This window comes from Polyodon spathula, chromosome 10 (assembly GCF_017654505.1).
Source record: "Polyodon spathula isolate WHYD16114869_AA chromosome 10, ASM1765450v1, whole genome shotgun sequence".
Classification (NCBI taxonomy): Eukaryota; Metazoa; Chordata; class Actinopteri; order Acipenseriformes; family Polyodontidae; genus Polyodon; species Polyodon spathula.
In genome coordinates this window covers 36,770,584-36,784,999 of record NC_054543.1, presented here as the reverse complement: position 1 = coordinate 36,784,999, position 14,416 = coordinate 36,770,584, and the positions used below count along the sequence as shown (strand labels likewise).

Below are 14,416 nucleotides of genomic sequence, written 5' to 3'. Positions count from 1 at the left end.
CAAAGTACACAGAAAGAATACTTGAAACTGCAAGTGCAAGTCAAAAAGGAAGTTAAACAAATCCCCTGGGCTGGATGAGATCCTCCCAATAGTACACAAAAAAATGAAAGAAGTTATTTACAAACCGCTAACCAAGATCATGCAATAGTCTCTTGAGACAGGGGTTGTACTATCAGACAAGAATTGCAAACGTAATACTGGTCCACAAAAAGGGAGACAAAACCAAACCAGGTATCTAGACCAATAAGCCTGACTTCTATTATATGTAAACTTATGGAAACTATAATAAGATCCAAAATGGAAAATTACCTCTATGGTAACAGTATCCTGGGAGACAGTCAGCATGGTTTTAGGAACAGGAGATCACGTCTAACTAACCTGCTTGATATTTTTTGAGGATGCAACATCGACAAAAAATAACTGCAAAAGCATAGGACATGGTTTATTTAGATTTCCAGAAAGTTTTTGACAAAGTCCTGCATAAAACATTAATTCTCAAACTGAACACAGTAGGGATCCAAGGAAACACATGCACATGGATTAGGGAGTGGTTAATATGTAGAAAACAGAAAGTAACAATTAGAGGAGAAACCTCAAAATGGTGCGAGGTAACCAGTGGAATACCACAGGGATCAGTATTAGGTCCTCTGCTCTTCCTAATCTACATTAATGACTTAGATGCTGGTATAGTAAGCAAACTTGTTAATGACAATTGCAGATGACACAAAAACAGGAGGTGGCAAACACCATTGCAGCAGCAAAGTTCATCCAAAATGATCTAGACAGCATTCAGAACTGGGCAGACACATGGCAAATGACATTTAATACAGAAAAGTGTAAACTACTGCACGCAGGCAATACAAATGTGCATTATAAATACCATATGGGAAATACTGAAACTGAAGAAGGAAACTATGAAAAAGATGTAGGAGTTTATTTTGACTCATAAATGTCTTCATCTAGACAATGTGGGGAAGCTATACAAAAGCCAACAAAATGGTTGGATATATAGTGAAAAGTGTTGAATTTAAATCAAGGGAAGTAATGTTAAAACTTTACAATGCATTAGTAAGACCTCATCTAGAATATTGTGTTCAGTTCTGGTCACCTCGCTACAAAAAGATTATTGCTGCTCTAGAAAGAGTGCAAAGAACAGCCACAATAATTATTCCTGTTTTAAAAATGTATGTCACATGCAGACAGGCTAAAAAAATGTAATCTATTTAGTCTTGAACAAAGAAGACTATGCAGTGATATGACTAAAACGTTAAATTCTAAAATATATTGACAATGTCAACCCAGGGGACTTTTTTGACTTGAAAAAAGAAACAAGGACCAGGGGTTACCAACAGAGATTAGATAAAGAACAGAAAATAGGAGCCACTTTTCTTACACAGAGAATTGTGGGAGTCTGGAGCCAACTCCCCAGTAATGTTGTTGAAGCCAACACCCTGGGATCCTTCAAGAAGCTGCTTGATGAGATTCTGGGATCAATAAGCTACTAACAACCGAATGAGCAAGATGGGCCAAATGGCCACCTGTCGTTTGTAACCTTTCTTATGTTCCTAAGTGGCACAGCACACGTGCCGGTAGTTTTCTGAAAGGGCACTCTGGGTAGAGTGCCAAAAGCAGAAGACACCCTACAGTACCTTATCGCACTTTCAAAACAGTACAATAGCACAGCCATGACTTAATATGCTGTGAATTAAAATATAAATTTACACTACTGTGTAGGATTTGACTGACAATATAGGGCTCAAGTACTTAATTGGATCATTAAAATGAAGCAAATAACCAAATTGAAATTGTCATGACCAATCTAAATGGTACTCTTGCTTTCTCTTACTTTTTGCATTAAACATCAATAATACAACCAAAAGCACACTGATATGTTTAATCATCATTTTCATATTTAACTAGCTTTTAACATAAAACTACAGGGATCTCACAATAGGCTGCTGTAACTCTAGTGCATGCAAAGTAACTTATAAATAGGGTGTTTGATTTTCATGTTTTACCTGCTTTAACCCCAAAAAAAAACAAAAAACGAAAACTCCCCGAATAGGCAAATACTGTATGTGAATCAACGCATGCACAGCTGTCTGTGATTCAAATGCAACAGAGCAAAACTGGCGCCGATGACGGTAATCTGATTTACCTATTACAAAAATGTGGCTTCTTAGTGTAATATAGATAGATTTTTTTTTTCAAAATTACAGCAATATAGCTTTAAAGTTTTTGCTTTTTTGCACACTTTTCTTCCCAGTTATTTGTTTTACGAGTGTGTGTTTAAGCCAAGAGCATTTAGATGTAAGAGTCGATCGTTTCTCTGTAAAACAGCAGGGAGTAAAGTAGTTTTCACATATGTTGAGTGAGTGAGTGAGTGAGAGTGAGTGAGTGAGTGAGTGAGTGAGTGAGTGTGTGTGTGTGTGTGAGAGAGATGTCGTCAAAAGTTTGCATACCCCACTGTGTGGAAATATACATACTTTGGGGATTTAAACTGCTGACGATAACTTTGTTGTCAACAATTTGTGCTTAAGTATTTGTTTATTTCTTTCTAAATAAAACGCGATTTCTACCTAAATATTTATTCTTTCTTGATTATATATTTAAAAATCCAGCCTTTTGTTCATGAAATAATTCTACCTGATTTTTTTAAAAACGCATTCACACTAATTCTGAAAAATCTCACCCGAAAAACAGATGCCTCTATTTATAAACTGGAAGCCTTCAAACAGCACAGGGTCAAATAAAAGAATATGCCCTCCAACATTGTTTTAATGTGATTGCGTTACAGTGACTGTTTTAGCAATCATTCTCACACACATGTCCATGCAAACCCTTGTCCATGCAAACCCTTTTAGTCTCTGTCTCTCTATATATATTGTTTGTGTGTGTGTGTGTGTGTGTATATATATATATATATATATATATATATATATATATATATATATATATATATATATATATATATATATATATATATATGTGTGTGTGTGTGTGTGTGTGTGTGTGTTTGAAAGGAGATATAACTGCAGTGTACAAAAAAAAAAAAAAAAAGGTTTCTTTGCACTTATACAGATTTTATATATGACACAAACACCCCTCGTTAAATCGGCCATTACTATACAGCGGATTCGTATATAGTGAGGTCCTGGGGTTGACTCCCCATTTTTACAGTCTAACGGCATGCCTTGGCTGCAATTTCACTTAGAATTATTGTTTGTTTAATTTCGTACATCGCAAACAAAAATATACAAAACAAAACAAATAAAAACAAAGCATTAATATCACACTGTTATCATATATGCATGCATCGCACAATCACACAAGCAAATTAAATACCTACTTGCTGAAGCGGTTTTTGTTTTAGCCAATGAGGTGTTCACGTGTGGCAGCAATGCACTAGCAAAAGTCACAAGGCAGTGACGTCAGCTCCCTAGCAACAATGTTTGGAATGGGATTGTTTCAATGCTGTGGGTTTGTGCATTTCACAAAGGAGAAGAAGACTCATGAAATTAAATTGGAGACTTAAATTGATGAAAAGCATTTACCTTCTGCTGTATGAATTAAAACAATGTGCTGCTTCTCATACAAAAAATGAGAAAAAGCGGGTTGCGTAAAATATTATACTGGACCCTGACACAAACGATAAAACAGTATTTGTTTTTCTATGGGTCTCTCGCTATATCACAGCCCTCGATAAATAGCAAATTTATATTGGACCCCGAGACCTGGGATATCGAGTGGGTGGTGTATAAAATAAAATCTACCAATAGAAGATCTGCATTTTTTCTGTATCAGTTCAATCATAAGAGAGTGGAGGCGGGACATAAACAGTTGAAGGTATTCTCTGCCTCGGCTGAAGGTCTGAGTAAGTTTAATCAATGAGAATGTCAAAGGTCTGCCCTGGTTTTGTAGCTTTCATATCATTACTGAACACAGGCAGGACATAAATAAGCTAAGGTAAGCAAACAAATAAATTTTGTGTGACATATTATTGAGAATTACAGCATACTGAGAACGTCAAAGTAATAGTTGAAATTAAGTATTAATAAAAATGTCATCAGACAACAGATTCATCATAGTCGATTCGGTTCCGAATACATTTTTAAGGAACTTTCTCAGAAAAAAATTGAAGAGCGTTTAAAAATTGAGGTATATACCACAAATACCCAAAACGACCCAGGCAGGGAAGGGATATACTCGCCACTTCCAAAATGTTAATTATTAAAAGGTATCTGTGGCTTACAGGTAGCTGTCAATTAAAAAAAATACTGTTGGGACTGTCTTTTGTTCAGTACAGAAAAGGTGATATGGAACAGCACTGGCTACAGCAATCTAGGATGTCTATCGAAAAAACATGAGCGTTCCCAAAGTCACTGGCAAGCCACTAACGCTCAAAAGTTTTGGACAAACTCAGATTGATGTTCAACTGGATAAGCAGAAATGTAGAGCTACAATACATCACAATGAGCAGCAAAAACTGTCTTTCAGAGGGCACAATGAAGGCAACAATTCCTCAAATAAAGGTAGTTATGTGGAATTACTTTCTATGACACTTTCTACGACAGCATATTAAGAAATCACTTGTCAATAGCCACAGCATTCTCGGGTACCTCTAACAGGATTAAGAAAGACTTAATCTCTTTGGTGTCGCAGGTTTTGCTAGATGCAATAAAAAGTACAACAAGCCAAGTATGTAGCTGTAATGGTAGACACAGCTCAGCTGTCTTGTGCTTTTAAAAACATCAAATTCCAATTGGGCTTATTTTAATTTTTTTTTTTTTTTTTTTGGATTCTATTGATTATATAAGTATTACTATGCAGGACATAAGCTATAAGATTGTTACCTTTATTAAAAATGTGGACGGATTAATCAACTAATGCCCATAAATTAACCGATAAAGTTTTTTAATCGAGTGACAGCCCTAATATATTTATGTGTGTGCAAAAAAAAGTGGCTACTCTGAACACCGTATGCTACTGTTGGATTTTTACTAATGATAATAAGTCCTTGTTCTCTGTAATAATTATTTTGATATATGGGGGTGTCACAGGGTAGCCGTGTGATGACGTCAGGCCAGAAGCAGGAACAAAAACACTAACAGGTACTGCAGGACAAAAGACGTGGCATGCCCCGTTTTTTTTTTTTTTTTTTTTTTATTTAAACAAAAAGAAATAAAATGTTCAAACAATAAACACTTTCTCACAGAGCGAAAGTGAAAAAGTTAAAACAAAATCTCAACCCCAAAACAGTAGCCTTCACGGACACAGATTTCTTTTAGTTTTCTTTTCTTTTCTGTTTACCTCGCTCTTGTTACTCCTTCCCAAAACACCCACACACACAGCAGAGCGCTGTAAGCTTCTGTGCAGGTGACCAGCTCTTATTAGCAACAAATTAATCACTTAATTCAGGAGATGGCCACCTTCTACACAAGGTTTTTAACTGTGGATGGGGCTTCCCACCCACGCTGCCAAACAAAAGCTACGGCTCTCGCCATCACATTTACAAACAAATAAATCATAAAAACACAAATAAGACACAGGGGTGGAGGGGGAGACCCCGTTCTAAAAATAAATAAACAATCACGCACAGGGCTCCTCACCCTGTTACAGGGGGTAAAAATAGGGAGGACAGAAATAAGAGAGAGACAGAGAATAAGAAGATGGCACAAGGGACAACAGTTAAAAAATAGGACTCCCTACATGAAGCAGTCTGACGTTTAAAGTTTCCTACGAGACATGTCGCTATATATTAACATCCAATGTAGGAGTCACAAGTAACTAAATGTTCATTTAAAAAACTTTCACCATGATAAAAACAGCAATACAATGGTAGTCTTATTTCCAAAGCATGTAACTAAAAATTATAAATAAGAACAGAACTGAGCGTGAAAACAGTAGTCCTTATGGTCCCACCTTTTTTTTTTGTGAACTAACCTCTGATGAAGAATTAAAATACAAACGTATTATGTGTGTCCCCATTATTAGTCTTATTAATCAAGATTTGAAGGCTGCGTGTACAAGTATCCTGGCTATCACTCATGACTATTTCTGAAGTCTGGCTGTGTTTCATTTTCATGTCACATGACCTGAGCATGTAGGTTAAACCTGATCACCATGGTCAAAATGCCACCAAAGTGAACGAAAACTAAATACCAAATACCAACTGAAAAAGTATGCTTTAAAAAAGGATTGCTGCCGAGTATAGATGCCATATCCACTACATACAGTCCCTATTTTCTGTTATACATAAACATGCAAGGCAAATGGAACAGCATTATTTCTTGCTAAAATCAAGTAAATTTTAGTTTTACAGTCATAAAGTCTTACCTTTGAAAATAGTGATTTTAGTTCATTTGCATCAGCCCTCTTTGTTGATTGTACCTGTAATACATACATGTTTCACATAGGAATTAAAACCAGCTGTTGGTTAAAACAAAACTACACTCAAACCAGAGCAGTACTGGGTATGACAAGAAAAATCTAATAATAAACAACTTGGTCTAGAACTGCTTTTATCCAGATTGCTGATGTAACTACACACACTGTATTCAGGACAGCGGCTTGTTTGTGTTGTATATGTAACATAACAAAAACAAAGGGCTTGCTGACAGTGTTTCCATTAATGTCATAAATCCGAATGCATAAATTGTCTTGTATTGTTTAGTAATTTAACAACATAAATAAATGATGACAGTTTTGTTTTTTTCTCCCCTCTCCCCCACCCCGATCGAATCTTCTGATCTGCAGGAGTGACACAGAAAATGAAATGGTACCTAGGCACCTGTGCCCACAAGGATCGTACAGGCTAGAAAAACAGTACTTTCTAGGCTAACAAATGTATTCTATAGCAGAAATCGTGCACAACATACAGCTGTCACACAGCAAAACTCGACCACAACATGCACATTCAACATTACAGCATTTAACGAAATGCCTTACCACTCCTGGCGCAATTGGAAATACAACTGATAGCAAACAACGTGCACTAACTAGCTAAATAACCGATTAACTCAGTAATTATCGGAAGCGCCAAGGCTATATTCTGCAATGCAAGAAAATAAACAGAGCTCAGTTCAGGCCGATCACAGTTGCTGAGATACTAAATCAGTGTAACGAGTTCCTTTGTTTTAAAAAAAAAAAGAGCATTCATTAACTACAAGTTCACTTCTAAGTGTATAGACTTTAGACTGCAATACGGTAAACTACACACATAACAGCAATTAAGACAATCTACTAAGTTTTATACTAGCAACCAGAATCACCTTGACCGCCATGCTGCGTGTGATGTAACTGGCGCAGGCGCTTGCCTGACCAATGTAAATACATTTCGAGTGTGGGAGCAGACTCACCCCACAGCCTCTCGCAAAGAAGTCTTCCAGGTTGCTGCTACTGTCATTTCTGTCTCTATGGCTACATTAGCAAGTAGAGCCGGTTTCACAACGATACATTGCTATACTGTGTCCGTTACGTTCACTATGGCTAGAACAGACACATACACATGTAAGTTACAAATAGTTTTGTACAGCACATTCATTTTGAACACTACTGTCTTTACTTGATGGAGGGGCTGACTGATTTAGGAAAGAGCCGAGTGAGAGAGAGAGAGAGAGAGAGAGAGAGAGAGAGAGAAAGACCATACATATTTTGTTTTTACAAATAAATTAAAATAACTGTCTCTACCCAAGTGTATATGTAAGAATATCTCTAAATGCACTCATTAAATGGAAAGCTTTAACACTGATAAATGTGATATATATATATATATATATATATATATATATATATATATATATATATATATATATATATATATAGTGTCTGAAACGCCTTTTTTGCAAAACTTTTTACCTGAATGAGAGTCTACTCTGTTTCTTTGTAGAAAATTGTAGTATTGATGGTACAATTAGAAACCGTGATGGTAATGTCTAAGAAATTGTATATATATATATATATATATATATATATATATATATATATATATATATATATATATATAAGAACTTTGGGGGAAAAAAAAAAAAAAACTTTTAGTTTCAGTAGAGGTAATTGTGCTATTTCTAAATGCCCAGCTGGTGGCCAATATAGTGACCACAACCAACATACTTGGTGAAAATCCTTTCAGGTTTCAGGTGTCATAATCCTGTGTAGCAGTCACCTTCCCTTATCACAAATGGCTTCTGAGCTTATATGGACGGATTAGTAGTTGGCTCAGGTATGTTTGCCATTCCCCCATTCTGCTCTGATTAGTTGAGCATTTTATTTTTCAAGCTCAGCTAAATATTTTGGCCCCTTTGACAGCCCTTTTACAGTCAAATAGTTACATTAGCCAATGTCACTTGCATAACGTTGCTTTACTGTGCCTACTTTATTGTGGTCTGTTCCTAATAAAGTGACCGTACCTTTACTATAATGAATATATTTTATATACACATTCTAAAAAATACACAAATATGATTATAGCTCTTCACTGTTGGACATGCACCTTAAGAATGTACCACTTGGCCTGGAATAGTCTTAAACTCACACTGTGCAGTGGCTGTCAGCTTTATTTGAAGTCTGCCAATTCATGAACAAGCCTCTCATACTCAATGTTCCCACTGTATTTCGAAATCTGACTTAGGGTCAGTTTCATTTTGAAAACATTTTGAATATTACTTAAAAAAAAAAAAAAAAAAAAAAAGCCAAAATGTCACTGATCAGAATGCATGAATATCAAAGAGAAATGCATTACCCTATTATGAAAACAGAAAATGCTGCATTTAGGGACATGGAAAATCACTTCCATTTTGAGTGAAACTGCTAAAATGATTCCCATGTAACAGTTTTTTTTTTTTTTTCTTGGATTTGCATAATAATAACATCACAGTACAAAAAGAAGGGCTGAATCTTATTTCTGCTTAGCATGTGACACATATCAGCCGAATAATACAATGAAATGTAGTAACATTTTAAGAGTTCAGAGACCATACTGTGGGTTTTCCGTTCTACACAGTCAAAGAACCAATACACACTGTATGTACTTGAAATTCATCAGTGGTAAAGTCTTCTTTCTACCACCTTTGAAACATTACTAGAGTTCACTCTTACCTTTTACAGAAGGATGCTGATATTTTGGTCCGTGCTTTTGTTACATTGCATATTGATTAATGTAACACATTGTTGATCGGTTACAACTGATCCAAAATGCAGCTGCACGAATATTGTTTGATACAAAAAGGACTGAGCATTCTGGTATTACACCTGTTTTGGAAAATTTGCACTGGCTCCAGTATTACATTTAAGATCTTGCTCTTGACTTCAGGGAATAGGGCCTACATATTTATTTGAATTGCTGCATCCATATACCCCTAGACATCAACTATGCTTTTCAAGTCTTAAGTTGCTGACCATTCCCTTATTCAGGTATGCCACTCTGGGAGGTCGGAGTTTTTTACTTGAGCTCCCTTCCTCTGGAATTCCTTGCCTCCAGTTGTCAGAAACTCTGAAACTTTATTAAAAACATACTGTTTTTTCCAAGCTCATGGAAAATTGACATTTTATATTTGTAGCACATTGGGATGGCTTGCCATGAATCATGCTATGTAAACACACTAACACACAGATTATTTAAAAATAAATTGTGAATGTATATGAAATATCATCACAAAAACATTTAAGGCAGTGTTATGCATTTCATAGATGGTAGCCACGTTATCATTTTATTGTGCACTGAACTGAACTGAGCTAATACGTTTTAAAATGGTCACTTTTATATTAGATGACTGATTATTTGAAAGCGTGCCACTGTCCCTGGAATCACCCATGTGTCATGCTGACCTTGTTATCTTATCTCAGTTATTCAAGATAAGATTGAACTGCAAATACAAGTCCCTCATTGGGTTGTAATATATTAAAGTATAAACATAATCATAGATGTACCATCTATGGTAAAAACATGTAGTACAATGCAACTGATACAGCGTGTAGAGGAGGCATTAGTATGATTATAAGACTTCCAGGTGTTAAAACGTCATGCTGATATTGGACTCAGATCTTGCCAAGATCAGCACCAACTAAGACATAGCTTCTTTTTGTGCAAACTAATGTAATCCATTTTTGTTTCCTTCCGTCTGATGATGTAGATAACCGTTTGCCTGGTGTTGACGGCTGAAGTGTAATTCTGGCTCCAGAGATCAGCCTATTTTGCCTCCCTGGCGCATCAGCACACATAACAGCTGCAGTGCGGCCTCCCTACCACATCAGCATGACAGCAGTCTGGACTGAGCTGAGTAGGGTACTTCTCTGGGGTCTTCAAATGGGCACCTTCAATCCTTGGTGTTTTGTTGACTAGCCCTCAACAACTTAAGAGGGCTCAACAGTGATTCTGCCATCCCAGCATCACCCCCCTCTGTCCCTCAGCCCAGCTTACTTACCTTCCTTTACATCAATGTTTCTATCTTTCTACTGTGCCTGAGGTCACCAACCAGAATCTTTTTGTCTCAAACAGTCAGTTGCTGCTTCTCTCTGCTGCTTCAGATCAGTTCTTCACTATGCGTCGCAACTGTTTATCACTGAATCAGATGTCTCTGAGAAACTGGGTTGTGGAGTGTGCCACAAATCCTCGACAACCCACTTCCACTGGGCACTGGGCAAACCTGGACTCTCCATCCTTGCCATTCTGCTTCAGCAGCTAGTTGAGCATACCAAACTTCCTTCATTTCATATGCCTCATCCACAGCATCCTCACATGGCACTGTTAACTCTACCAGCTGAATAAGGCGTGCTAATCCAGACCACAAGACAATATCAGGTCGAAGGTTAGTGATGGCAATTTCAGGTGGGAAAATAAGTCGTCCAACATCTGCCAGCATTTTCCAGTCTCTAGCAGCTTCCAGTTGTCCTAGACAAGTTTTGGTTTTAATAACTTTTCTTGGTGGTTGCTCCCCTGAATGGAGGAATGTTGTATATATTGCTGGCATTGGTGGTCATGCTGCGCTTGTCTTCCAATGCTAAGGCCAAACATTGCAGCACCTGGTCATGACTCCAAATAAACTGTCCTTGGCTAAGACGCACCTTACATCTTGTCAAAATATGGCAATGAACACAAAGGACACCGCGGATCCTGTCCTACCCATACATTAAGGTTCTGTGGTGATGGGAGATCATATGTTGATCTGATGAGGAAACTGATCCTGCCCTGTTCCATTGCCCATTGTCGAGTCTCCCATCTCATCTGTTCTCCATGCTTGGCCTGGGAAACTGCCTTTACACACCTCATCCTCTCCCCCTGCTTTTGCACCTTGTTGACAACCAGCTTCCTCTGATAAGCTAGGGCTGCTTTGTGCCATGTAGGAGGAGCTGAACTGAGACCAAGGCCTCCTCTTCCATACTGTACTTGTCCCATGATATAATTGATACGAATGGCAGCCTTCCACATCTTCCATGCACATATAATACTACAAGTGGTTATTGAAGCGTTTGTAGCTGTAGCATTCTATTCACTATTTAGGTCTCAAATGCCCTTGATCGCAAACATTAATTTTTCTTTTATAACATGACACCTAACTAGGTAAAGGAAAGTTCTCAGTTTGCTTGACTTGCTTTCCAGGGAAGTTGTTACATTTACACTTCCTAGGTCATTTAACCTCAGAAGTGTCTCTGGAGGCAAGAATCTTACTGGGTGAGAAGCATGTCAGTCATTAAGGGAAGAAGCTGGTTAATCACTGACAGTAAAGATGGCCCTGAAGGGGTGGGGACAATTTCACTCTCCAGTGCAAGGCTATCTGAAAGCAAATGGAGATGTAATTAACCCACTGTAGTGTAGTACACAATATCACGATTTAAAATAAAAACATGTTTTCTAAAACTTAGATTTTTTTCAAAACCACACATTTTCAATCTTTAGTGAATGGATGTGCATGGCATGCAAAAGTTATGAAATTATTTTGTTAGCTACACTCTCTTTAAGACTTTGCATTGAAATATAAAGGAACTTGCATTTCTATAGCGCTTTTCATCCACACAGGATCTCAGCTGACTCACTGTGCAGTTATATACGTCAGACGCAGCCACATCCTGGGTCGAATGTGGCAGTTACGTTGTGCCTGTACAACACCTGCAGCTTTTACTAAATGGAGTGAAAACCCATCAACCAAACACTGAAAGAGGGCTATGACCATGATAACTCATTTCACATGGTTCCAAGAGATAAGAAGTAGATGTGTTCACCAAAACATTTTTTTGCCAGGCAGAATTTTATTTGATGAATATTTTGTTGTCTGAATTCAATTAAAAAGAACAAAAAAACACTTCCTAGGTCAGCTGCCTGGAGCAAACCACTAGCAGCAGGCAAAAATACAACTCTTTCTCAGTACTAAAAGTGTCCAGGACATGCACTGGTATTTTAACCCACTGCAGGTGATATAAACAACAGATTGACTGATAACCTCTTCACAGCCAACTCCATTGTAATAGCATGAACAGTGAGTCAAGTTTAAACTGCCCCCTCCTCATTGTCATTTTGCTGAGAACACCAAATCATGACACAATTGTTGCCATTTGTGGTTGCTGTGGATCCCAGTAGCATCAAAAATGACCCCAGACCACCTTCACGATCAACCTAGCACATCATCATCATCAGAATAAAATGGCAGTAGTATGTCACAACAATTACAGTTATGTTTTGTTGCTTCACAGAAACCACAAGTATACAACTTCAAAGTGACTGGTGTTTGCTACAATGGTCTGCATTGTCTACTTCCCCTTATTAAGTTATACTGAGCATCAAAACAAACTTATCACTTATATTTGAGCATCAAAAGAAATGTATCACTTATATTTCAGCATCAAAAGAAACTTATCAGTTATATTTGGATAAAATTCACTAGATGTGATCGAAAAATTTGCTGTATTTGATGCAGTGATTTTTATTGTGCTGATTAACCATTGACATCACAAAGATGCTGCAAAATGATCTGTAGATCTTGGGCGGGTGTTGTGACTCTTGGTCTCCCAGTTCATGACCTGTCATAGTGTCAGAGTGTGTCTGGTTATACTGTCTCACCAAGTTTGAAATTGCTGGCTGTGAGCACCCAAGACGGCGAGCCCAATACACTGCCCTAGTCCAGCCTCCAACATGCCGATTGTACGAAGGCGTTGCCCTCTTGACAGACGTGGCATTTTTTTTTTTTTTTGTGATTTTCTTTATTGCTTTCATTCAAGCTGCAATTTAACAGCTGAAATCACTCCATATCAGTGTCCAATCGACTGTATAACTAAATAGGTGATTAAGTGCATATGCTTCAGTCATAGTCACTCAAACGTGTTATGGTCAAGGATGAATGATTGAGTGTTTACAAGAAACCAAAAACACTTTGTCAATGTCCAACATTTACTTACCTTATTTTTTTCAAAAACAAATGTGTACATTTCTTTTGATGCTTGGTACATGTGGTATATGCCTTTTCATTTAAGTTTTTAATGCCAGTTTAAGGTGCCTCCAATATGAAAATGAATGTACCTTACTAATTTAAATAAGTCATGGCTTATCATTACAGCACAGTGGAAAATAGGGACAAATATACCTAGAGTGAACAGTGTCAGGGTATACTTTATTTGCCTAAATGGGGCACTATCCATAAATCCTTTACTCATTAAACTAAGTCTTTTAATACAGTTTGACATTCATGAAACTGTTCTAGGCTGGCTTGTAAAAAAGGACATTGGGTATCATTTCTGTTTAATGTAGTTATTTTTTAATGGCTGCTGTGATGTCATTTTGAGATTGACAGTGTCAACTCCCAATGTGAAGGCTGCTGACTCCTGGAACCCAGTGAGTAGTATCTGTAGTTTCACAGACATTATCATCATTGAAACGAGCTTATACAAATTGAACTAACCAAAACTTCAAATATTTTGCTTCTTTTACCAAAAACTCTGTAGGTTTTAGTTTTGTATTACCGTGTGTATTATTAATCCCTATGAAACCAATTTCAGGGAGATAACTGTGCCTACTATGTTTATTCTGGGTAAGAGAAGACATTTTTAATCAATTTCACCACATGGGCATGAGATTGGCTTAGAAAACACTAGCAATTTTAAATGTTGCCTCCAACCTGCAATAGCAAATTAACTTGAATCTCTGTCACTGCAAGGGGAAGACACTATGACCCATAAAATGCAAACTGGTGTTTACTGAACCAGATTTGACTAACACTGGTAATTTAAGCAATGGCTGCATATTTATGTTGGCTTTCAAAAGGTAAACCTACATATTACCATAGATCAAGCAGATAACATAATACGTATGTGTGACGCACTCGTCATAAGATTACAATTTTTCCTCCAACTGCAGTGAATGTGTTTACAGTACAGTCTCCCAAAAACTATAACCTGCCGAAATTCAGAGAGTCAACCTTGGTTACATGTT

General features: G+C 37.2%; 1 protein-coding gene across 2 annotated transcripts in view; it reads right to left on the bottom strand.

Annotated features, from left to right (window-relative positions):
- Positions 1-7,315, bottom strand: part of slc25a12 (solute carrier family 25 member 12) — a 30,488-nt gene extending 23,173 nt beyond the window's left edge. For both annotated transcript variants that reach the window (XM_041261877.1, XM_041261878.1), the window contains exons 1-2: positions 7,272-7,315; positions 6,337-6,390 (exon numbers count right to left, since the gene is read on the bottom strand). In XM_041261877.1, the coding sequence (XP_041117811.1) occupies positions 6,337-6,390; positions 7,272-7,283 (66 nt within the window). In that variant the 5' untranslated portion in view covers positions 7,284-7,315. The remainder of the gene's footprint in view (positions 1-6,336; positions 6,391-7,271) is intronic.
- Between the last annotated feature and the right edge of the window lie 7,101 nt (positions 7,316-14,416).